This window comes from Salvelinus fontinalis, chromosome 35 (genome assembly GCF_029448725.1).
Source record: "Salvelinus fontinalis isolate EN_2023a chromosome 35, ASM2944872v1, whole genome shotgun sequence".
Classification (NCBI taxonomy): Eukaryota; Metazoa; Chordata; class Actinopteri; order Salmoniformes; family Salmonidae; genus Salvelinus; species Salvelinus fontinalis.
Window position 1 is genome coordinate 18378295 of NC_074699.1, and position 27274 is coordinate 18405568.

At 42.1% G+C, this 27274-nt stretch overlaps 1 protein-coding gene across 3 annotated transcripts in view; it reads left to right on the forward strand.

Annotated features, from left to right (window-relative positions):
* Positions 1 to 13579: 13579 nt before the first annotated feature.
* LOC129834438 (centrosome-associated protein CEP250-like) overlaps positions 13580 to 27274 on the forward strand; it is a 193231-nt gene continuing 179536 nt past the window's right edge. For all 3 annotated transcript variants that reach the window (XM_055899417.1, XM_055899418.1, XM_055899419.1), the window contains exons 1-3: positions 13580 to 13811; positions 15109 to 15260; positions 20640 to 20777. In XM_055899417.1, the coding sequence (XP_055755392.1) occupies positions 13787 to 13811; positions 15109 to 15260; positions 20640 to 20777 (315 nt within the window). In that variant the 5' untranslated portion in view covers positions 13580 to 13786. The remainder of the gene's footprint in view (positions 13812 to 15108; positions 15261 to 20639; positions 20778 to 27274) is intronic.

A 27274-nucleotide genomic window follows, 5' to 3' on the forward strand; every position in this document is an offset into this window, starting at 1 on the left:
GTGATTCTCTCTAGTTCTTTTCTTCCCTTTCTACACCGTCTCTTCCGTCTCTGCTTCTAAGGAACAATGGGGTCATTTTCTCCAGATGGTCGAGGAAATCAAGACGCACCTCTGGTATACAAACAAGAGGCCACAATTTAACATATGGTAGCAGACATTTCTGTATAAAGCATTTCGGACTGTTCCTGTTACATGCAATTGTGTAAGGTGCATTGTATAGTACATACAGTGAGAACAGTGTATAGGTGTACTGTGCAATCCAGTTGTTGTAGACTAGTGGATAAATGTTCAGGGACAGTGAAAGGAGTTTGTGATGTTCGATAACTGGTTAATATACATCAGAAGCTCATAAGCGTTGAGTGAACTGTTGAACTGGTGTGCTGTCTGCCTCTGGTGTTCAGTGTTGAAAGATCTCTGGTTGGTGATATGCTGAATATGAACTACAGTATTCTACTAACCAGGTAAATTGAACAATAACTCATATGCAAAGTACTGAACAAGAAAAATCATGGAGTGAAATACAATAGAAGGATATTATCAACATTGAAAAAACCTACTGGTGTTTTTTCAGCACTAATGTTATTTTTGGCTGTGGACAGGCAATAATACTGTAGTTATAGTGCCAGTGGTGCAGTAGCTTTCAGATGCTCTATTCTTTGCTTCAGGTTTAATCAGACACTGTTGTTCAGTCTGGTTGTCTTGGGATGAAAGTATGTGCCGTGTTTTCAGATGTTCCCTTTCCCCTCATTTCCGTTTTAATCAGGCACTGCTTTCTAGTCCTGTTGTCTCGGGGTGAAAGTGTAGCAGCATTCCTCCCTGTCTTCTCTCTGAACATAATCTCTTCCTCACACAAAACATTCATCTACCTTATTTTCTCTCTGTGTTGCTCCTTTATTTATTCCAGGTGTTAAGGCCCTGTCTCGCTCACAGGCAGATGTGTTAGGAAAAAATGGCCTTTGTTTGGAGTTGTGCTGTTTTTCAAAAGGAAATATTCTCTTGGCTCTGTTCTCTGAAGACTTGAATAGACAGAGAAAACTAGAAAGACAATTAGGTGAGTGGTTGAATGAGAGAAACAGAGAGAGATAGATAGAGATACATTAACAGACAAGGTAAAATCATTTTGCCCTACAGCCAGTGCCATTGAGGCATCTATGTTAGTTTTGGACAGGAGATCTATGAAGTGGTTGTCTTGGCAACGCATGTGCGGCAACGTTTATATGGCTTGAGTTTTGGCATTTGCTATAAGAACTTCCGCAATTGAAGACCATTATTACATGAATACAACACAGGTCTATCTCAGGTTTCTGTTCACAGTGCTTCCACTGGCAGAAACAAACTCTGTGACCTGTGTAGTACTGGTACAAACCACAAGCAACACAATCATAGAGAATTATAATGCTTTGCTTGGATTATAGAGACAATGTTACATCAATTTGATCAACTGCATACCCAATAAATCACACTTCATCTGAATAATGTAAGGATTAATGACAGATTAAAAAACACATTAGGTCTGTGGGTATGGCAGAATGAGCCTGTTTTGTGTGTGTGTCAAAATGAAAAGGGATATTTTAAAGTGGAACTTGTGAAAGCCAGGCTAAGGACCTTTCCCACATCTCCTTTCTGGACTTTCTCCCTTTTCCTGTAAGGAACTAAACTGAGATCCCATGTACTTGCAATGAAAAGTGACAGGAAATTGACTAAAACATTGGAAATCAATGGAAAGTAAATGCGCTCCTTAAGTACAAGTGAACAGCGGAGAGCGGCCTTATGTCTATCCCTCTCTCTCCCTCTCTACCTCTTCCTTCCTCTCTCCTTTTTTACCTTTCTCTCTCTCTCCCTCTCTCACACACACACTCCCTATCTCACTCCCTCCATCTCTGTCTCAAGCTGAGTCAATACCTGTACACAGTCAAGAAAAGATAGCTGATACGGCTTGTTAGTGGCTGGAGTGTGTGTGTGTCCAAATGGAGCAGTAAAGACAATCTATTCCCTAGTGCGGAGGCCAGGTCATTGTAAAGGATGCAGAGGAAGTGCCAAGGGAGTACTTCCAGTTGTGCCTGGCCATACGTTGATCTGATTGGCTAGTGTGATGAGGGATAGGTCATGTAGGCCTAGCAGCCTTCTCCTTTAAAGATGCACTCCGGGATCTTAAGCATAATACAATTCTAACATATTGCACAAATTGGATTCGTTAACATATCACACGAAATGGATGATGTAGTACACAATTGGATGATGTAGTACACAAAAAACAGGGACCTGTTTTGGCTCGTGAGCACCACTTTCAAAACTATTGGCTGAAAATATACAAAAGTTTGAGAGTGCATCTTTAAGTCACAGGTTTACCTTAGAGGAGATGCTCAGTACAGGTAGTCAAAAAACTGTCCTGACCGAGAACGTGGAGTTGCGGCCATGATGTGTTGGGTTAGTTCAGTTCAACCTTGGCCTCTGAACACTGGGTCCCAGATGGTTAAGAGAATAGCAGTCCCAAATGCCATTTAACCCTTTCATCTGGGGACCTCCTAGCCTGAGGCACAGGGACTATGCACTTGACATCTGCTCTGATGGGCTTTTATTGTCGAGGCTCCTGGCAAATTTTGAGCTGGATAATTTATACAACCACTCAGATGAACCATCAAAACCACAGATTTAATTGGATATAAGAGAATGGTTCAGAATAGAATGGAACAAAACAGAATGGAGTAGAATTTTATAGAATAATAAGGATCAAGGAAACCAGGGTGTTTTCAGCAGTGTACAATTGCAGTATACTTAAAATTACCATTTAAAGCACAAAACACAATGTAGCCTACAATTAAAAGTATATATCCAATGGCTATGTTCAATCTGGGAGAGGAGCCCTAGAGCCTGATTGTGTTCCTCTCCCCTTCAGAAGGAAAGGGCCACATACAGATATCAATTATTTTCAAACAGATCATTTAGAGTTTGCAGCAAGACACCTTTTGCAACAGAGAAGAAATATAACAAATAAGAGAGTGTGGGAAGGAAACGGGCATATGGGCATAGTTCTGAATGTGCCAAAGCGAAGGAAGCATACGTTGGGGGCAGAATCAAAACAATAAAGCTGATTTATACTTCTCCAAATGATGTTCCTGTAATCGAGTCAATTCCCTCCAAATCCATTTACCATGTTTGGAGAATGAGGCCCCGGGAGCGCTTTGATGATGTAATGCCCCATACAGGTTTAGAAGACTTTATTCTTAATCCAGACCTCCGTTGTCCCACAGGAGCTCAATGGGGGTGGTGCCAGATCAATAGTATTACATACAAATCTATGTCACTTTCCCACCAAACTGTGCTGGCACATGCTATATCTCCCTGCCAGCTGCCCAGCCAACTTCCAAAGCAGGGCAAAGCATTCTAGCTGACTCCAATAGACACTCATAATGGTAAACACATGCATACTGCTGTCTTAGTTAATGAGAGGGACAACCAGAACGCTTTGAAGGGAAAGAAAAGGTTTGCATACAAAATACAACATTAAATCATATTACACATGAAATATGGAATACTTTGCTATATTTTTTTTTACAACTGTGTCTTGTGTATCACTTTCATGTTTTTTTAAAGAGGAGTACATATGTTAATACTAGCTTTTTCACATGAAAGCTGTTATATATTATATATGAAGAAAGGTTAACAGTCTAAATATGTGGATTGTATAAAGAGAGAATGGGGATTGTGGGTAAAGAGCCCAGAGGAGTTGCGTTTTATGGTTTGTGGCAGAGGTTCCTGGCTGTGTTTCCATGTTCACTGTGTAATGCCTGTGCTTCATTACAGATAGAAGCATCATCTGGGGAAACTGTGGTTTAGGTAAAACAGAAATTAGAGAAAAGATCTTGCTGTCAAAACAAGCAGAAGAGACACATATAAACAATTATCATGCAGTGGTTAAATCCATTGCGCCATAAAACCCGGAGCTGTTCATAAAATGGAGGAATAAGAAGCAGAAATAATATTTCAAGTATGATTAGTTCATCCGCAGGGCAGCTTGTGCGATTGAGAAAGGGGGTGAGAGGGGAGGGGGCATTGTGCACAGCGAGCAGTAAATTATATCTAGCCTTTGAATGATTCCTGCAGATCCTATTACGACAGTGAGGAGGGGGTGTAGGGGGTTGGGAGAAGGGGGCAGTTGGGAGAGAGAGAAGCAGCAGAACAAATCGGATGAATTCTGTTTCCAGCTGTCCAAATGGGGGTTGGGGGTGTGTTGGGGGCCAGCAGCAGCAGGGAGGGGGGCTAAGGGATGGGCAGGGAAGGGGTGAGAAAATAAAATATGCATTTGTTCCCGATCCAAAAACACTGTTATGATAACATACACTTACCAAAACACACACCAAATATATATTGTCTTTGTTATTCACTCCATCTCTCCTGTTCCCACCAGCTCCCTTCAAAATGAGGAAAACAAAGTGTATGTATCCATCTTCTATCTCATTTGAACAGTCCCCTGCCCTCTGCTGCTGTGTACCCTGTATATTTGAGAGGCTCTTGTCTCCCATTCGTCACCTTGACTAGTGATATAGTAGCTGACACTAGCCGTTGCGTTAGTGTGCTGCTGCTGGAGATTGCCTTCGCAGGAGACATTCTGGTTTTATTCACCTCCCTCCTCTTTTTGGAGAACATTCACCCAAATATTGTGCATCATCAGTCCTTTTCCTCTCCAGGCGATTATAACACACATAAGGAAAATCATCTCTGCAGCACTTTCCAATTGTATGGTGCTCTGTGAAAAGAAGAGGTATACAGATAACAGAAGGGGCAATATAGTGCATTTATCCGGATGAACAATAATCAAAGTTAAGATAACTCTAACAAAAGCTTTGGTTGAATCTAACTGCTGCAAAAGTGTGTACCAGTTACTTGTACACCATTAGTTCTTACCAGTGGAGGGAAGGAAGGCATGTGATGACACAAAGTAAGACTAGCTATATTGTTATTTGATAAGCTGATCAGATCGATTTAAGACTTATCACTCCAAACCTCAGCAACTCTGTCAATAATAGCTTACATGTCTGTTTTTAACATGCTTATTACATGCTTGAAATGATGCAATTCAGGATGAAACAACTTTATAATGCTATTCATTAACCATAAATCACGCCTAAAAAATAATCCTACTCTCAGAGTGTGTTGAGCGGAGATAGTTTTATAGAAGAATTTACTGACACAACTGTTGACATCAGTCACTTGTTCCAGGAGCTCAACATTCTCTGGGTATGAGATATGTAAACAGGTGAGCTCTGACAGAGATATGATCACCATCAGTCACCTGTCTGCCAGCATCACATTACACTACGGACGTATAATCTTAATTTGAGCCAGTTTGCTACAGCAGACAAATAATCTTGCAGCAACAGGAAATTTGAATTATTATGTAGATTATGATTCATGGACATTTTTGTAGGGGTTGATACTGTACATTTTTCGTAAGGGAAAATCAAGCATTTCAGGAAAGTTCTCCTGCAAAAAGGTGATCAAATTAAGATCCTACATCTGTACATGTCATATGCCAGCTCCTAACCACAAAAATCTGCCCAATGACAGCAATTCCCTGTCCACTCACCAATGTACAGAGGGCCTGAGTAGATTCCACTCAGGTTGGGGATCAAATATCACACAGTATCAGTCCTCACACTATATAACATAGGAAATAAAGGCTTGTCATATCAACACAAACCAGGAATGCTTTCACAGAGCTTACAGTGTGACCCAGAGTGAGACTAGGGAATGGTAGCCATGTGTTTTTACTCATGTAAAATGTGTTAAATTACCTCATGCCTGTCCCTCTTGTCCAATGTCCCTGTTCTGTAACAGCTGTTGTACTTATGCATTAGAATATTAATTAAGTCCCATTTGAACGCAACGTGTTGGGAGGGATACAAAATGGGTGAGAGGGGCCGGACATTTAATGCAGAATATTAATAATAACAGGGGAGGAGCAAGGGGAAATTAAAATAAAGGAGTTCTGCACCCCACTTCCCACTTTAATTGCAAATTTGAATTTCCTATAATGGATTCTGTCATCTCAAGTCACCAAAATCCATCATTCTGAAGGGTATTATTCCTCAATTAACCTGTCACCCCACCATGTCCCACGTCTTTCTGCGGGGCCTGTTCAAAAGAAATTAAGAATTTGAATTACCTTCAAATGTAAAGCAGATTGATAATTCACTCTCCCACACACACAGCCTTGTCTTTGCTCTCTGCTTCTTATTCTGACTGCAGCGCAGTGCTCTGCTCAGTAAGAGGGCCCCTGGCTGGTAAGACCGCAACTTCTCCATTCATTTGTAGTTCTAACATTTCAATTAATTCTTTGACCTTGACGATTGCATCTCCTTTTCTGCAGCGAGTAGTGCAGTACACCAACATTCTAATTTTAGCTGGGTTTTATGCAACCTGAGCAGGTTATTCATGCTTTACTAACATAGTAGAGATGAAACAAACATAATATCATGAATAGGTCAGGATACGGAGTAATAAAGATGGTAAGAATAAAAAATGGTTGCCCTGATACAATATGCATGCTTTTCTATATATTCAGTGTGTTTCAGATGCTATGTATCACTGTGTCGCTGTTTTGTCTGAGGTGAACCCCAGCTATCTCTGCTCGGTGTAATGAATAGTGTTTCTGCTCTACTGGGTGTCACTGGGATGGTTTTATAGTATGGGCTAGGCCTAGGGAAAGGTCTGCCCCCCAGTGAGCTCATAAGCTTGGCTTTCACCCTGGCTATGCGGTAAAGATCACTCCTACAATAAGCATATATATGTTGAAATGGGGTTTCTTTGTACAAAAATATATGTTGTGTAGGCCTATAGTATTCCTTTAAAACCCGCTGGAATATACACACACACATTCTGTGAAATGTCTCCGTAGCTTTTCACGGATGCACATTCTACAGTAATTCTCTCACATGTTCTATTCTGATATTATTGTAGCCTACATTACTACTATTAAACAAACTGCTGTATATAAATCCTATTCATTCACTATTTCAAATGTCTGATTATTCAACGTATCTATGCTACTTGGTCTTGTGTAGAGATGGCAACTTGTCATGTGTGGAGCTCCCCATCTCTTAGCTTGACTCTCTAAAACTTATTTCACTGAAACTCAGGTTGAAATGAAATGATAGGGGAAATAAAACAGAAAGGTATTATATGGTTGTCTATTTCTGTTGAAGTAAATTGAAATCTTTAATTTTCCATCCTCTTTCCTTTTTCTAGGACATTGTGTTATTGGTTATTGTGTACCACATTGGAAAGCATGTGAACGAGAGAGAGAGAGAGAGAGAGAGAGAGAGAGAGAGAGAGAGAGAGAGAGAGAGAGAGAGAGAGAGAGAGAGAGAGAGAGAGAGAGAGAGAGAGAGAGAGAGAGAGAGAGAGAGAGAGAGAGAGAGGAGAGAGAGAGAGAGAGAGAGAGAGAGAGAGAGAGAGAGAGAGAGAGAGAGAGAGAGAGAGAGAGAGAGAGAGAGAGAGAGAGAGAGAGAGAGAGAGAGAGGACTGTGTACTTCTTTCCCTCCTTCAATCTCCATCTTCCATAATGAGCTTGACACACAAAAGGAGAAATTAATCAGCAACCATTCAAATACAGCCTTGACATTACATGGTTTTCAACATTTTCAACCATTGCAGCAATTACTGTCTTTTATTAGAGTAAAGAGCCATTCACAAAGGGTCCGTTGTGGAACAAAGCCTGACAGCCAGTGTTTCCACACTGCTGATGCTCAGGAAGGTAAAGAGAGAGATGTCTTATTGACAACATCTTGTTTTGCTTTGGAACATTCAAATCTTTGTCTGGCTGCTTTTCCTATCAGTGTGATGACAAGTTATAACAATTATTTATTTCTCAATTAAATACATTGTCAATTTTTACATCTTAATGAGTCAAATGCATTATTTTCTTTCCACAATGTGGAATGAGATGTTTTACAAGACAAGAATAGATTACATTCAAAGCACCACTATAATCAACTATCTTGAGTAATGTTCTGTATACAATAGTGCAAAACTGTCACCAGTTAGCAGTGAAGGCTTGGTTCTTTTGTGTTGTAAGGATGCCTCTTCAAAAGGACTTATTTGTCCTGTTTCTCATTTGACAGTCTGAAATTAAGAGACTGTTGATTAGAGACATATGACCGATGTATTGAGAGGATTGTGTGTGCTCCTACTAGATTCCATCACCCCCACATCCAAAGAAACAAGCAAAGAACGGGTGATATGGGCTTCGGACAAGAGGAAAGTGTGGAGAGACATGGCAAATGATACCGAGCATAAAAATGAGCTGTAGAGATGGACAGAAAAAAACAGACAAATTAAAAAGATAAGGCACCTGCCTTCTGGCGCAATACAAGACTAGCTGGCAGCCATGTAGCTGTTGATTCTTCTTTATTTTTGCAATAATTCAAATTTAATTAAAGACTGGGGGAGAAAATGGCCTGAGCTGATGGTATAATGAGTTGCCAAGGGACATCTTTGTAATAATCTCAGTTTGTAACAAAGATGTAGCCAAGTCGTGGTTGGCTTGTGAGTCACTGGGCCTTCGTGGCCACATCCATTGCCCAGAAAAATCCCACTGACCCTTAGAACCGCATTCCTTTTTACTTCATTTTCAGATATAACTGATTACATCATTTTAGCTTTCAGCCCTAATCGACAACAGGGAACTCAGAAGAAATGGAAATCACAGCATTCGTCATTTGCCAATGTCTCATTTATCTTGGAGTGATATTCAGTTTTTAAATTGTGCAGGAGCTAGCTGGAGCCAGGCTCCTGCAACTTGGGTCAAAGAGAGAGCTAGGCTCCAGCACTTACAGGTCCAAAGAGAAAAGTATGATAAAAAGTATGATAAACCAAGGTTAGGGTTTGGGTTGACATAAAGCTTGGGTTAGGGTTGATGCTAGGGTTAGGGTTGAAATGTTGGCAAATTTATTGAAAATGAAACACAGAAATGTCTAATTTACAAAAGTATTCACATCCCTGAGTCAATACATGTTAGAATCACCTTCGGCAGTGATTACAGCTGTGAGTCTCTGGGTAAGTCTCTAAGAACTTTGCAGACCTGAATTGTACAATATTTGCACATTATTCTTTTAAAAATTCTTCAAGCTCTGTCAATTTGGTTGTTGATCATTGCTAGACAGACATTTTTAAGTCCTGCCATAGATTTTCAAGCCGATTTAAGTCAAAACTGTAACTTGGCCACTCAAGAACATTCAATGTCGTCTTGGTAAGCAACTCCAGTGTACATTTGGCCTTTACATTTGTTCGTCTTGGTAAGCAACTCCAGTGTACATTTGGCCTTTACATTTGTTCGTCTTGGTAAGCAACTCCAGTGTACATTTGGCCTTTACATTTGTTCGTCTTGGTAAGCAACTCCAGTGTACATTTGGCCTCCAGTGTACATTTGGAATTAATCTCCCAGTGTCTGGTGGAAAGCAGACTGAATCAGGTTTTCCTCTAGGATTTTGCCTGTTCTTAGCTCCATTCCGTGTCTTTTTATCCTGAAAAAGTCCCCAGTCCATAAAGATTACAAGTGTACCCATTACATGATGCAGCCACCACTATGCTTGAAAATAAGGAGAGTAGTACTCGGTAATGTGTTGTATTGGATTTGCCCCAAACATAACACTTTGTATTCCGGACAAAAATATATATGCTTTGCCACATTGTTGGAATGTTTTACTTTAGTGCCTTGTTGCAAAAAGGATGCATGTTTTTGAATATTTTTTATTCTGTACAGGCTTCCTTCTTTTCACCCTGTCAATTAGGTTAGTATTGTGGAGTATCTACAATATTGTTGATCCATCCTCAGTTTTCTCCTATCACAGCCATTAAACTTTGTAACTGTTTTCAAGTCACCATTGACCTCATAGCTAAATCCCTGAGCGGTTTCCTTCCCCTCCAGCAACTGAGTTAGAAAGAACATCTATCTTTGTAGTAATTGGGTGTATTGATACACCATCCAAAGTCTTCACCATGCTCAAAGAGATTTTCTGTGTCTGCCAATAGGTGCCCTTCTTTGCGAGGCATTGGGCGACTACATGATACTCAAATTTTCCCTAAACCCATCATGGGGTTCCTACAACCAAGCATATGAATTAAAGTTTACAACGCAGGTGCACACAGGTGGAGCAACACATTTCAGGTGACAGACAGTGACATTCAATATCGCCTTGCACACTCTTGCCTGCATCTAGCTGATATAGGATGTAATCATTAGTCCAACAGTTGCAAACAAGAGTTTCGATTGGACAAATGAATGTATGTTTATCCCCGTTTTGTTCTGTTTGCTAACGTTTAAGAAACGTTTTTCAAAAGAATCGGCAGAATGAATACACCCCTGATCACGAGTAAGCACAGTTCACATTATAGCAGCCACGTTGTATTCCTTCTTGCATCTATGCGCTCTCCTCCTCTCACCTCTTCCCTTCGCTTGTGGACTTCAATGCACAACACTGTATGTGACCAGGCGAAAAAACCTTTCCAAGCCAAACCGCTACACACAGCCTACATCATTCTCACCATATTAGCTAAAGTAACGTCATAATCAGCATAGCTAATAGAACTAACGCGTTAGTAAACCTGCTACAATCATGCAGTTATGTTACAGTGTACAGTCAGTAAGCAGTTACACCGGTGGGCCCCGGTGGCATTAAATTAGTAATACCAAAAGCTTACCTTGGAAGAGTTGTTGTGTGGGAAAGTCATAGCAGCATCCCTCTGTTTGAGCAGGGTGTTTCAGTGGGCTAAACTAGCTAGCTGCATTTGCTAGCAAAGTAAGTGAAACTGAAAGTGAAAAAAATGAGGAAATCTCTCTCTATTCCTCTTTTGCTTCTCCTTCATTTGGGAAGAAATTAATTTGTTCTATTGTCTTTCGCTCTCTTTGAGTCAACTACTCACTACATTTCCTACATTGCAGTCCTAGCTAGCTGTAGCTTATGCTTTTAGTACTAGATTAATTCTCTGATCCTTTAATTTGGTGGACAACATTTCAGTTCATGCTGCAAGAGCTCTGATAGGCTGGAGGACGTCCTCCGGAAGTTGTCATAATTAATGTGTAAGTCTATGGAAAGGGTGAGAACCATGAGCCTCCGAGGTTTTGCATTGTAGTCAATGTACACAGAGGAGGACGGAAACTATCTGTCCTCCGGCTACATCATGGTCCTACCCTACAGAGTGCTCTTTGAGGCTACTGGAGACCTTTGCAAAATAGTGTGTTCTTTTTTTAAACTTTTACTCCTTTTTCCTTTTCCTCCCCAATTGGTAGTTACAGTCTTGTCTCATCGCTGCAACTCCCCTACGGACTCGGGAGAGGTGAAGGTCGAGAGCCTTGCGTCCTCCAAAACACGACCCTGTCAAGCCGCACTGCTTCTTGACACACTGCTCGCTTAACCCGGAAGCCAGCCGCATCAATGTGTCAGAGGAAACACCGTCCAGCTGGCAACTGAAGTCACCTTGCAGGCGCCCGGCCCACCACAAGGAGTCGCTAGAGCACGGTGGGAAAAGGAAATCCCGGCCAGCCAAACCCTGCCCTAATCCGGATGACGCTGGGCCAATTGTGCACCGCCTCATGGGTCTCCCGGTCACGACACAGCCTGGGATCGAACCCGGTTATACTTGGAAAGAAAATGGTTCTACCTGGAACCATCAAGGGTTCTTCAAAGGTTTCTCCTATGGGGACCGCCAAATAACCCTTTTAGGTTCTAGATAGCACCTTTTTTCTAAGAGTGAAGCATCACCCTAACCCTAATTTTGGCATAAGCCAAATATGGCTCCTCCACCTCTGAATTCCCATTCAAACCCTGGTGATATCCAAAATGAGAGACATGATGCTATTATCACCAAGAACAGAGATGGCACAAGGCAACAACACAAGGTAAACAACAGTACAGTACGTCAACCTAAAAACAGAAGACACTTTTAACTAAAGCTGTCAACACATAGACCTATTTGCATGCAGTGCTTCCACTAGATTCCTGCTCAAGAATATTGACAAGATGTTGCAATGTCAAAGGTGATTATTTCAAAACATGAAAAATAAGGAAAGGCTTTTATTGAATCTCACAAATTTGCACAAATTCCAGCCTCTGAGGCATCAGCCTAATCGGAACTTGTTGTTACACAATCCACTAAACTCTGCAGGTGATTATGTTTCACAGCATTCAATAGTCTACTGTGAAGTGATTAAAGCCTGTCTCTCTTGGACTGGTGATAATCAATCTAACCTTCATACACTGACTATTTATCCAACCAGAACATTTACTGCATATGCAGAAAATTAATAAGAACTGGAAATTGATAAATACAATGGATAGTGTCATGATATGCACAGAATAGGGAGACCAACAAGGTGTATGTACAGTTTCCTTTGAGATTATCAGGAAAGGTTATGGATGAATGTGATTTGCAAGCAGCTTTTTATTGGTTTGTGTTGCACTGCATTAGCAAAACAGAGATCTCACAGGCATGCAATATTGTCTTTGTGAATTAAACAGTTTCCCCAGGGCAAGCAGATTTTAACAATTTGTCCAGTTCCTGTTGTGACACAGGGTCTTATAAATATTTATGAGGCTCAGAAGCTCTGCAGTTCACAGCACATTATAAGAAATAATATTGTTAGCAATCAGTTTCAGTATCTCTTATTCATCATGCACCCTGATAGCCGTTTTAGGCCATGGAGTTTAAAGCAGGAAACAAATATGCTCATAATAAACAGGAATAGAGGGAAGGCAATTTTCAAGTCAATAATCGAGTAATATAGCAATCATGTGGCTTTCAGCACGCTTTGCCTTATGATTCTCAACATGAACACATTCCAAGCTTTCTGAGCAGAGAGGAGCAGCTTATAACTATCAATATATTCTACCCATTACTTTATATTCTTCATAAAACAAAGGACCTTTGGAAATTCAATTTCAATAAAGTGTCCTATATTTGCAAGAAAAAAAGGTTCCAAGGAGATGAAACCACTGTGCAGGGAGAATGTTATGAGAACATCAGACCACATGGGCTATTTTCAATTGTAAGGGACAGACAGAAACAGGCAAAGTGACCATACCTGGAATAAGGTGCAAGTTAAACAATTATAATAACACACAATCTGGACTTTCCACTTTCTGATCTGTATAGTAGTACAGGTACAGTAGCAGCCTATAGAGAAATCTGGAAGAGACAGTCATTTAGTTTTTTATTGCTTTTAATATTGCATTTTGCATTATATATGTGTGACTGTCACTAAAACAAATAGTTTTACTTTAATTCATCACTGCCTACAAAGGTTGTCACACTCAAATGATATTTGCATCTGCTAGTCCCAAAATACAAAAGGACAACAAAGAGGAGAGTCCAAGGGACAGTAATGCACGCTAGTCACAACCAAACAGCTAGTTAGTTGTGCAAGTTTCCATGGAAATCTGGAACTTTCACTCCCAAAACAAAACTGGTTCACGCCTCTTCGTGGCAATGTGTACACTGTGATTGGTTCTAAAGACAAAGTGCTACGCAAAATCATTGCCTGATTGGCTAGTCTCACTGTTGGCACTTGAACTGACAGGATGTGCAGGTGCAGAAGCGGGAGATGGGGGCTTCCAGGCGGGTAACGTTAGAACGTGATGACAGCGGATAAAACGGAACATAATAAGTTTACCACTGCATTTATAATGCAAAGTAGAAGGGAGACTTTCACTTGCTGAACGACATGAGGTTGATTAAATCTGTGCAAGGCGCCTCATAAAGCCACTTGGCATATCTGAAACCGAATGAAATGATAAGCAGCCGGAGTGCAACAGGTAGCTAGCTAACGTTACATATTATGAAGACAACACAACTAACTCTGTTGATGTTAGCTAGCCAGCTAACGGAATTAGCCAAATAATTATCTAGATATAAGCTAACGTTACCTATTTGGCTATCAACGTTAGGCGACCTCGTAGTTTTTCAAGAAGTTGATACTGCCTGTGGGTTTATAGCCATATCCTGGAAAACACTTGTCACTGTTTGTCAAAGTAACGTAGCTAGCTGGGTTGCTGCTACTATCTATCCATCTCACTCAGGAGAACGAGTTGAGGCTCGTGATGCAAAGCACTGCCACTGAGAGATTTGTAATGAAGGTTGTGCCTCAGATAGGTGCCTGCTGTTTGTGAAGTTAGCTAGTTCTAAATGTAATTTAAATGCATTAGCCTGAATTGTTAATTAACTCAACATGTTATACAAACGTGTGGCTAAACCTCCCTTTAAAGGGATATTTTCTATCTTTCTCATTGCTCTCGTCTTGCTTTCTCTCTCCATCTCGATCTGGAGTTGGTTCAATCTAATCCAGAATATAACTTGGTCAGAAGTGAGATAAGGAAGATTGGGGGTGGTGTTGTGTAAACATCAATATGAATTAAATGGACGGCACCACCTCTATCAAGATCAACCTCCAGGTCAAGGCTACTCTGCATCAAGATATGATTTATTCTCATTTCTTTTTTCATTACTTATTTTCCTTCCCATGATTTCAGAAGATTTTGATGCAGCTCACTCACACATACCCACAAATAGAGTTGTTTTAAACCTCAAATCTCACCTGCTCCTTTGGTGCACAGTTTCTCTTTATCTGCCATTGTTATAAAGTATTAGTTGTCGGAGTGAAATGTGTTTTATAGGCCGCTCCTCAAAGAGAGACTATTCTGCTATGCTCCCTAGATTAATTACTGCTGTTAGAGAGAATATAACAAGGCATTGTGGTCTGAAGCAAGGGGCTCTGGGTAGGTTTTTTCAGCACATAATTAAAAATGATGAAGTGAAAAACAAGGGCTTTACGCACCTGAGGATTCAGGTATGTTATTAAAGCCATTTATTGTGTGGGCTGCTGCACTTCTGGACAGTCACAGTTCCTATGAGAGTAGCTGACGAGCATCAGTGGCCAGCTCAGACACTGATGCCCGCACTGAAACCCATCACTGTTTTTTTTACGGCGTCTCTCTCTACATAGTACTGTAGGCAATGCCACAATTTTCAGTTTTAGTTTAGTTTGTCATTGTGAGACATGGTGTCCATGCATCAGTTGTGTTGATGGTAATATGTGTTTATTTGTGTTGATAGATTACCGGTCTGGCTTAGGGGATCATGGCTACTCCAGTGAGACTCAGCGGCCAGCTGAGATTCAGAAACTCCTTGTGGAATTCCGGACCCTTTACCACGAGCGCCTTCGACGCATTGACCAATCGGATGACAGCCAGGAGGAGGCTCTGCAGGTAAACTGGTAATGGTGGTGACGCTCCTTGGATGTGCTGGGGCAAGTGTGTTATTTCAACTAATGAACTGATCTTGCAATGTGATGCATATGTGTGAGAATAAACTAGAAAATGGTTAGACCTACATCATGATGCAGACACTTAGTGACAGGCCTTTTATGGCGACTGTATCTGCTGGCCCTGCATGTGAAGTCTGAGGAGGGACAACAGACTGATCCTGACAAGGGCAGGGAGGAAACTTGGTGTTTTAGAGACATATAATGCTATTAGCCTAGCGCATGGCTGCTAAAAGGTATAGTGCCATAATGAAAGCATGACAGGTTGATCAATGTTGTTAAGAGAATTACTGTCTTTACATCAAAAAGCTTTTTGGGTTATTTTTTAACTATCCCATTAAGTGGCTTTTATTGAATATCTTTACATATCGGGAAAATGTACCTTTTAGCCAGTGCTCATCAGTAAAAGTGGAAAACATTTCCCTACATGTGCATGCTCTTAGTCCTTGTAAGTCTATTACTAATTCATTTTTCTTCTCCTCAACATTTAAAGATGTGCTATTTTTCATATTCATCTCCACTAAAGAATGATGAAAGTGATGAGGATGAGCCAATTCCGCTGCTCTCTCTCCCCCTCTGTGCATGTCATGTCAGTGGCTATGGGATGGGGTTGGCTGTGTGGGTGGGGGGTGGCTGCACACCTTGAGGACTGGTCTTGATGACGGCTGATGAAAGTTTTAGTGAGCCAAGCCTGTCTCTTTGACTCTACTCACCAGAGGAAAGCTCCTTCTCTCAGAGGTATCCTCTCCATGGCAAAGCAATGGCAGAGTTTGGAAACTTAGCCACTTAGCCTCTCATTTTAACTGCATTTATCCTCGGTTTGGGGAAATCCTGTTTGATTCACACAGCCTCTGACAGCCTCGGCTCTGGAAACACAAAACAAGCCTTTTAGAACTCTCTTGTCAAGGGTTCAAAGAAGGACTAGTACAGTATATCAACATCTCTATTGCCTATCCTATAATAGTGTTGTTTTGAAAGCAGTGAGCTAAGAGTTTAATTAAATTACATAGCATACACTATCTAGTTTACTTGATAATTACCATCAGAGGTGTATGTCAAACTCATTTAGGTATTTTCAAAATGAGCTCTCTCCAGTTCTGTAAGTTCAACAATGTTTCACTTATTCTGTAGTACATACAGTGCATTCGGAAAGTATTCAGACCCCATGACTTTTTCCACATTTTGTTACATTACAGCCTTATTCAAAAATGTATTTAATATTTTTTCCCCCCTCATCAATCTACACACAATGCCCAATAATGACAAAGTGAAAGCATGTTTTTAGACATTTTTGCACATTTATTAAAAATAAAAAACACAAAAACGTATTTACGTAAGTATTCAGACCCTTTGCTTTGAGTCTCGAAATTGAGCTCAGGTGCATCCTGTTTCCATTGATCATCCTTGAGATGTTTCTACAACTTGATTCGAATCCACCTGACATAAATTCAATTGATTGGACATGATTTGGAAAGGCACACACCTGTCTATACAAGGTCCCACAGTTGACAGTGCATGTCAGAGCAAAAACTAAGGCGTTAGGTCAAAGGAATTGTTCGTAGAGCTCAGAGACAGTGTCGAGGCACAGATCTGGGGAAGGGTACCAAAAAATATATCGAGCATTGAAGGTCCCCAAGAACACAGTGGTCTCCATCATTCTTAAATTGAAGAAGTTTGGAACCACCAAGACTTCCTAGAGCTGGCTGCCCAGAAGGACAACCATCTCTGTAGCACTCCACCAATCAGGACTTTATGGTAGAGTGGCCAGACAGAAGCCACTCCTCAGTAAAAGGCACATGACAGCCTTCTTGGAGTTTGCCAAAAGGCACTTAAAGGACTTGCAGACCATGAGAAACAAGATTCTCTGGTCTGATGAAACCAATATTGAACTCTTTGGCCTGTATGCCAAGCGTTACGTCTGGAGGAAACCTGGCATCATCCCTACGGTGAAGCATGGTGGTGGCAGCATCATGCTGTGGGGATGTTTTTCAGTGGCAGGGACTGGGAGACTAGTCAGGATCGAGGGAAAGATGAATGGAGCAAAGTACAGAGAGATCCTTGAAAACCTGCTCCAAAGCGCTCAGGACCTCAGACTGGGGCGAAGGTTCACCTTTCTATGGACAACGACCCTACATACACAGCCAAGACAACGCAGGAGTGGCTTCGGGAGAAGTCTCTGAATGTCCTTGTGTGGCCCAGCCAGAGCCCGGATTTGAACCCGATCGAACATCTCTGGAGAGACCTGAAAAAAGCTGTGCAGCGACACTCCCCATCCAACCTGACATAGCTTGAGAGGATCTGCAGAGAAGAATGGGAGAAAATCCCCAAATACAGGTGTGCCAAGCTTGTATCGTCATACCCAAGAAGACTCAAGGGTGTAATCGCTGCCAAAGGTGCTTCAGCAAAGTACTGAGTAAAGGGTCTGAGTACTTATGTAAATGTGATATTTCCATAAATGTATATATAATCTAAAACCTGTTTTTGCTTTGTCATTATGGGGTATTGTGTGTTGATTGATGAGGGAATAACACAGTTTAATACATTTTAGAATAAGGCTGTAACATTTCCAAAATGTGGAAATATTCACAGTCCTTGACTTCTTTCCAAATGCTCTGGAAGCCTAGAGTAGACCCATGGCCTGTAAGGACCGTTATTGATGGGTTGTAGACTGTCCCCTGCTCTCTGCCTCAGTACCAGTATGTGTGTGGAGGTGTCTCTTGGACCCCATATCCCCTCCCAGTCCCTGGTCCCAGTGGGCCATTTATCTGGCCGTGTTGAGAAGCCCCAACAGCCCTGAGTGGACCCAGTTTAATGGCATTCTGCTGTTTACAAGTGACTGTTTTAGCCACCATTTAGGGAGTGTAAACAGCGGTCCACATTGTAAAAAAGATCCCCTCTAACCCCTTTCCTACCACAAAGACCTCAGTTACCATGCTTTTATCGAGTAACATCTCTTAACCTGACAGAGACTGAAGAGTCGAGCTGCTCCCCAGTGCATTGTGGGTACACAAGCATGTTGGCGATATGAGGTTACTCCTTGACCAATAGAAGGACAAGCTCAGGCTTGATCAATGTATTCTAACACTCCAAACCTCACAGCTAATCCTAATCTGTTACCTACGGTGTTCCATCTGCAGTGAATAACAGAGAGGAGCTATGTGAGGTCTTTGGCTTTACTGGACATTGTGTGATGTGACTTCTTCCACATTTAAGAAAATAAATGATTTGTTACTATATCTCACAAGTGCAGTTATGATCCAGTGGTGTTGAGCGATGCCATCCATTCAATATCTTCTCAAGGAAGATGGGGGCTTGGAAAGGGAGTGTGTAAGTGAAAGCCTTGAAGACTGCTTTAGCAAAGGCCGCACTCTCTGTCAATCCACAGGGATCCTAATGCTTGATGCTTCTAAAAATGAACTGTGTGCGTGTGTGTGTGCTCACTCCTTAGGAGACAGAGGAGATGTTGAGAGAAGGGTGCGATGAAGATCTGTCTGTTTGTGGTGGGCTGATGTGGCAGACGGCGTGCGTTGGGTGATACTTGATCTGATGTTAATGTGCTGCCGTGTGTGAGGGAGGGAGTGAGTGCTTGACTGAGTGGAGAGAGGGAGAGAGGGGAGATGGGAAGATAATCCCGTCTGCTTGATGAGATTGAAGGCTGGGATTGATTGATCGCCTAATCATAGGAGGAAATGGGCCTGAAAATGAATGGGACACTGCCCTTGGCTTGCTGTGGAGCTGGTTGGCTGGGTTGCAGTGGATGTTAGCTGCAGCAAGACATGGCCTTAATGTGCAAGGGAGCTGATTTCATTTGTGTCTGATATACAGTTATACGATCCTGGCTAAATGATCAAATAAAAAAGGAGGAGGGGGAACATGGAAGGGGTGTAAATCAAGCTTTATTGCTGGAATATTACTTTTTCATGCCGTCTGAAATGGATGCTTTGAGAAAGGTGAAAGAATAAAAATCCAATATGAATTTGAATGTGGTGAGGCTGTGTGGTGGCCGAGATAGCCAGCCGCTGTCCTGGATGCAGCTGGGTGGCTGGCTATTGGTGTTGTTGGATTATTATTTGTGTCATTATGAGGTTTGCATTATCTTTCTCATGGCCAGGAGATTTGTTTTGTAAAACTGCTCACAGCTGGGAAACAGGATTATACACCTAAAATATATGATCTCTTTCTCATTTTCTCCCCCTCTTTCTCACCCCTCCTGCCCTACCTTCCCTCACACTCTCACCCTCCTCTCCCCTGCCAGACTCTCATCTGCTCATTCTTTCAAACTGAGGGAAGAATTACTTAACAGAAAGGGTAACCTTTGATGTTGGCAGGACCCATGTTGGTACTCTCAAGGAACCTAATGCTGCTCCTCTCATCTATTAGTCACAGTAAGGACTCCCACATGCGTCTTTGGGGCTAGAGAATTAGCCTAGTGTTTGAAGGGGGAGGACCTTTCCATGTACGGCCCCCAGTTCATAGGGTGTGTGCTGCCAGTGCCCATCACCACGGGCTGATTGAGCTGGTGGGCTGGGCTTTGCATCAGGGCAGCATCAAACCCACCTGTTTGTGTTCTGTTTAAGTGAGGCGGGGCACTTGTCACTTCCACTTCACCTCCATCTCCACTCCTTTAAAGAGGCTTTGAAAAGCAAATACCCTTCAGTCTGATGGAGCATTTATCTCCATTTCTACCTGACGGCCGACAGCCATAATAATTCCTATATGTCCATCCCGCACTAAATTATCATCTGGGTCCAAACTGTCTGGGCTGTTCTGCAGATAGTCGGCATGTTCCTGCATAGGAATTAGTGTCAGAGCATCCATGTGTCTGGGCTGTGAAGATGCCATGCTAGATCAGAGGTGGCGTATGACTAATAGTACCCCTGGTGTTAGCAGAGCTCTAATATGCGGGGGGGGTGGATGTCATCTGATAGGTTTGGCCCGAACACCCCCTGCATGTCCTGCTTTATGATCAGAGGGGCTGGCTGTCAGAGAGGGGATGGGGGCAGGACAAGAACCGACACAACAGCAAGTGAGAAGAGTTGTCTCTGTCTCCCTCAAATACCTACCTGATTACCTACCTGATGCCTACCACTTTCAAACTTTCTCTGACCATCACTGCTTCCTTTGATGTATTCATACAAAGTGATGTTTGAGAATGTGCTGTATTTTTCTGAATGGATTTGTTTTAATCACAACTGGTCATTCAGTCCTCCCTCCATAACACTGAGTGAAGGTGGGTAGTAGCAATCCATTTCAGTGTTGATATTCCAATAAACACCTAACAAAGGTCGTGTCTGCTGTGCCCCTTTTCTCTGTCTCCCTCTAGAGTAAGGTGGGCGTGCTGCAGTCGTTTGTGCGGGACCTGAGTGAGCAGAATGAGGTTCTGATCCAGGCGCTGGAGGCTGAGGAGGCGGAGGGCCGGGCGGTGGAGGGGAGAACAGCCAACCTGCACAAAGAGCTGGAGGTGAGTGATCAATGGCATTGATCAGCTAGTCAATCCAGAAGTCTATATCCCTCTCTGTTTACACCCTCAGTGTGCTGCTGTGTTAAACTGAGCGTGCTCTAAGCAGCCACCCCAGGGACCCTCTAAAAGCCCGCCTCACACCCGCCATTGATTGACATGTCGATTAGCCTGGAAGCTGTTGACAGTGGGCTTGTTAGCCATCTTAAGCATTAATGATGATGGGGAGTGGTGGCCGCTAAGTTCAGGGTTACACTCTGACTATGGGGAAAGTCACATTCACATTCATAACTGTATAGACAGCTGACTGTGTGTGTGTTATGGATTGTCAAGGCTCATAGAATACGCCTGGAGCTCGGCCATCAGTGGGCTTGCAGGTGACTTCAGAACAAGATAGGGGGAAACAACCTCATCTGAGTCTTTCACTGGGAACAGCTAATCAATTTAAGATTGATTTACTCTCAGGCCCATGTATTGTTGAACTTGTTCCTGCACTGAACGATTGTTAAGATTTCCCCCTAATGTTATTAACTGGGCTTTTCATGCAAAATCAGCCGTATTCACTGTAGCTGGGCCTCAGGGTCGACACTGGAGCTGCTAACCACATGGTCTTCATTACAGATGAAATTGTCATGGAGGCATCTGTATCACAGCTTATTAATCAGGTTTCATGCTTCAAAAACCTTTGGTTTGAGCACCTTCGCTTTTCTCCCATGAACAGTATAATGAGAGCGGCAATTTTGGTGAACAGAAAGTTGCTTTTGTAGAAATTGGTATCCCCCTCCATTTCCCTGTAGACTATCCTGCGCTGTAAAGGAAGCTGACAGTAATTGAGTAACGGGGAATTATGAACTAGGACAATAAGAAAAAAGGTAAATGACTGTTTTTTTATTGGATTGTTAAAATAAGCCCAGGCAGAGTTTGGGAAAGGGTGTGCCTGTTGGCCAAGTCAACGTTCTCTTTGTCTCTCAGTGTAGCTGACTGCCCCAAACCTTTCAGTCATTTCATCTTCACAGGAAGGGAATGTGGTTGACCTTCAACAGGCAGCATTAATTATGAAACCCAAAACGAATCGGTCTACGCATTCGTTATAGCAGCACCCTGAAGATAAGCGCGTATAGCCTACATACATACACTTTTGTATATTATTTGAACATGCTGGAAAGACACTCGATGCCATTACACAATACTGAATGTAGCACGTACTGTGTTTGCCTGTTGGGTTTGAATTGGCAGTGCTTTCTAAAGCTAGAGCTTAATTGGTGCCAGGTTGTTCTTGGCATTGGAATGTCTTTTTTGTTGTTGCGCAGTTAGTCAACATTTCTCATGAATGTGTGTGTCATTTTGGCTGGTTTTAAAGTGTGGAATGCATGTATTGTGGTCCTCCTTTGTGAATCACTCACAGATTGGGGGTGTGTGTGTGTTGAAGATAATCGAGTGAAGTGTGTGCAGCCACCACCACCACAAGCCCCAGCCCCAACCTCAAACCTGTTTCTTCTTTTATGCGTCATTTACGGCCTGTAAACAGTTTGTTTAAAGCAGTTTATAGATGATTTCTAAGAGTTCCCCCAGCGCCCCCAAATGTGCGTGGAGTTAAACAAACGCTTACCTTAATAGATAGCCAGTAATGGGCTGCTAGGAGTCTAGAACCAGGCTGTGGGCTGGGGGAGAGCTGGCTGACGGAAGTGGTTTGAGGTACGGTTAGAGCTCGTGCCACAACAAAGCCACTAGCACTCCCCAAGCACAGAATAATTCCGACTGATGAGTTCCTCATCTGTTTTCACTGTGTTGTTTTGTCTCTTCCTTCAGCCTCCTTTCTTTGCTTCCAGATAAAACCTAGCCTGTCTTGGTCAGCGCATTAAAAGTTGTGGCACCTCTTTACAGGATTGGCTTTAATCTTTTGCCTCTTCCTTGTCACCTCGAAACGTGTGGAGCCTGATATGATAATGATGTGGACCTGTCCAGGGTATTAGAGTTAAGCTGGCTGATTAGGCTGCCCATCGATCAGTCTATCTCTCAGCACTCCGCTCCATGCTGGCCAGACCAGGGCAGCTGGCAGGGAAGAAACACGCTGCTACTCTGAAGGACAGGACACACACACACACACACACACACACACACACACACACACACACACACACACACACACACACACACACACACACACACACACACACACACACACACACACACACACACACACATACACACATACATACATACATACATACATACATACATACATACATACATAATTTTCATGAAGATGGACAGCCTTGAAGTTGCAAACTTTTTTTGATTTCATGCTAGAAGAATAATATGCTTGTGGCAATCTTTCAAATCTATTGAAAGCTCAAACATAGATAAAAAATGTGTAATACAATGTAGGTACAGAGTACAGTGTCCTGTAGCCTTTGTGCTTCTTATGCTTTTTCACACTTAAAGGTATGCTGATATAGTATAAAGCCTTTAAAAATGTTTATTATTGTCTTTGAGAGTAGTGTAAGTTTTTACACTGGAGACATTTCCCTCATAATGGGTTTTCAGTTGCACATAGCTTTGAGTTTCTTCCATCTCAAACTCTTCAAGGCAAGAGGCTAGTGTTGCCTGTATACCAAAAATGTTGTACTTTTTCGATACTATATCATGAAAAATGGTGTTGTGACTTTCGGTACTTCTATAAAAATGTGTCTCACAGCGGCAGCCGATATCCCCTTATAACACGAGGCGCGCACACCGCCTTGCCTGTTCCACTTAGCCTGCACTGGCAGTCTGAGCTGCATCATGTTAGGTCCCCACTCATGCTGCACAGAAGTTAACACACTTGAATAATGCGATACAGCATGTAGAAATTGTTCATTACTGTTTGCAAAACAATGTCCAAACAGGCTAGAACACTTTACAATGCAAGAAGGTACCGGTAGCTTCCAGATTTGTAGACTAGCTTTCCTTACTAGCTAACAGCTAAAGCTAACATCAATTCACTACCCTAGTACTTTGTTTGGGATAATATGTGAATCACAACGCAAAATATGCTGATTTCAAAGCTGATTGCCACTAAAAACTTTATTCATTCACTTATTCGGTCTCTCACGTCTCTTGTAAAGATTATCTATTGCCTTTTTGCCCATGAATGAATGAAGTCATTACTGGTTAAAGAGACAGCGCACATTTTTATAAAATAAGCTACTTCTATGCAAATGTTAAGTACAAAACAATAAGATTGTCTGTAGCCCCATGAAATTAGCCAAAACAAGCGCAATAACTCAATGCATGCACACACTCCTGTTGAATATGAATTTACCTATATTGTGGATAAGGCTACATCTTGATTTACCCAGTTTATTAATAGAAATTTACCATTCAAATAAATTATTACTGTTATGTAGTTAGATTGCTAGAAACAAATTGATTGTATAATTGATTCGTTAATGCATACATGGCTGTAATGTAATGATATTGTACTCAAAAGTTGCCCAACGATTGAACTGAGCAGTAGCTGAGTTTATCTGTCTGGATCAAGTTCTGTGACTTTGGCTAATATGCCTTCTTTTTTTGCCGTGTTATCGTTTTGGTATGGAGTATTGTTATACTAAACCTGGTAAACTAGTGATGCACCGATATTACATTTTTGCCTGATACCGATATCTGATATTTTCCTTGCCAAAAAAAACCTATGCCGATAACCGATATCTACAATTTTAGCAGCCCTTTAAGCATTCTAGTACAGTTAAATAGTTAATACACACACATGGACACAGCGGTCTAAGGCACTGCATCTCAGTGCAAGAGGCATCACTACAGTCCCTGGTTCGAATCCAGGCTGTATCACATCCGGCCGTGATTGAGAGTCCCATAGTGCGGCACACAATTGGCCCAGCATTGTCCAGGCCGTCATTGTAAATGAGAATTTGTTCTTAACTCACTTGCCTAGTTAAATAAAGGTTACACACACACACACACACACACACACACACACACACACACACACACACACACACACACACACACACAAACACACACACACACACACACACACACACCAAAACACACACACCAAAACACACACACCAAAACACACACCAAAACACACACCAAAAAGTTATTTTGGCATTTACGTATGTCCCCATTACCAGTAAAACATAATCAAAACCTATTTCTTTCACTTACTTGCTGTGTCTTTGTTTATTTGTTCAGTCGTTTCATTCTCAACCTCTCTATGGAATGTCGTTTGGGTCTTTGCATGTCAAAAATGATGCACGTCAAATAACGCTATCTGACGTGTCAAATAACACGACATCTGTTTCAGTAGCTATAGTTAGCTAACTATATAGCTAGGTGTCATCTAAAATAACCCTAATTTATAAGACAGTTCTTATTTGATTATGGTCGGACCCATCTATGGGAAGCTAGCCACAATAAGGATTAGCCACAATAGTGGACTTTGCGGTTAGCCTTCAAAATAAAAGTATGGCATAATTCTACTAATTATATTCATTTGCATTACTGTCAATGACATACGTTTATTTTGAAGGCAAACTACAAATTCCACTATTGTGCCTAATCCTTATTATGGCTAGCTTCACAACACAGAACCCGGTGCGGTCGAGCCTCATAAGCCAGATGAAGCTAGCTGGCTGCTTATAACATTGGCTTTGGGCAACAGGTTTAAGTTGCTGACTAGCTATTTATTTTCATGAACTGAAGTTCAATTTCAATAGGCGAACAACAAGTGGTAACCTAGCTAATACTTATTCACAAGGATTTCTAAATCATTGCTAAGAATAATGAAAATGACTACAGGTTCATTGTTTTCAGGCTGGTTGTATTGGTACTAGCTAGGTACCAAGCTAAAGCTAGCTACCCCAGAAGTTGCGGTCGAATAAATTCTGCTTTATTACCAACTCGGTATTGTTAACACATTGTTCGTGGCCGGTGTGTGCTTGTTTGCAGACTTTTTTGTACAGCTTTGACAGTGCTACTGCATCTTTTTTGACACGCAAAGACCCAAACAGCGTTCTATAATATGTATGTCATGAAGCTAATAGCAGTGATGCTATAAATGTGTAACTCCGGTAGGGCAACATCTGAAAAATAGCGCACTTGGTAGTGTGTACTGGTGCTCGAACAGTCGGCGAAAGCCAACATCACCCACGAACGAACGAACGGACGGACGGACGGACGCACGGACGGACGGACGGACGGACGGACGGACGAAACAGTACCGTGTGGCGAACAGACACAGCAACAATCACCCACAAACAACCAGTGAAAACAGTCTACCTTAATATGGCTCCCAATCAGAGACAATGACAAACACCTGTCTCTGATTGAGAACCATATTAGGCCAAAGGAACAAACCTAAACATAGAAACAAATAACATAGACTGCCCACCCCAACTCACGCCCTGACCATACTAAATAAATACAAAACAAGGGAAATAAGGTCAGGAACGTGACAGTATCGCAGTAGTATATTTGTTTTCAGTATTTTTTCTCATGTCTCTCTACTTTCCCTCTGCAGCTGCAGGTGAGCAATATGTTAGGAACATCGAATCGCAATAAAATCACAGTTTCGAATTGCAATACATATAGAATTGTGAGAATCGCAGTACATATCGTATCGGCACCTAAGTATCGTGATAATGTCGTATCGTGAGGTCCCTGGCAATTCCCAGCCCTAGTATCCTGAGAAGTTTGGTTCACTGGTTCACCTTCATGAGTGTTTCTTCTGTTTCTCACCTCTCTGTCAGAAATGAATGGATTGTGGCTGATGTTGCAAAGATAGCGACAATGGAGAGAAAGCACTATGGGGACAAAAGGAGAGAAAAACTTGAGACATTTTTCAGGAGTGATACATACCTTGTCCTCTAACGTTTTGGGGAGAAAAACGCTTAGACTTTAACCTCAAAGAAAAGGTTTTATGTGTGGAAACAAAGGTGTGTGTGTATAGCTGTTAGGAGTGGCTGAGGGTGAGAGGCAATGAGAGGTAGTGTGAGGGAGAGAGGAGCAGGAGGATGAGGATTAGGAGGAAGGGAAGGAGAAAAGAAGCAGAGAGAGAGAGAGAGAGAGAGAAGGGGGAGGAAGGAGAGAGAGCGAGAGAGAGAAGGGGGAGGAAGGGAAGGAGAGACAGAAGGGAAAGAGAGGGAGAGAGTGAAGGGGGAGGAAGGGAAGGAGAGAGAGGGAGAGGGGGGAGGAAGGGAAGGAGAGAGAGAGTGAAGGGGGAGGAAGGGAAGGAGGGAGAAAGGGGAGGAAGGGAAGGAGAGACAGAAGGGGGAGGAATGGAAGGAGAGAGAGGGAGAAGGGGGAGGAAGGGAAGGAGAGAGAGGTAGAAGGCTTTTAATCCAGGAACAGAGTCATTAAGGTTCACAGCTACAGAAAAGGCCAATTAAAGTTGAGTGTTGGCCTACGTCTGGAGAAAAGCAGCGTTTGCTGCAGGAACTCAGGCCTTTTATTGGACCAGTGGGATCTCTCCCCAGTACACCTTGGGAATCATATCA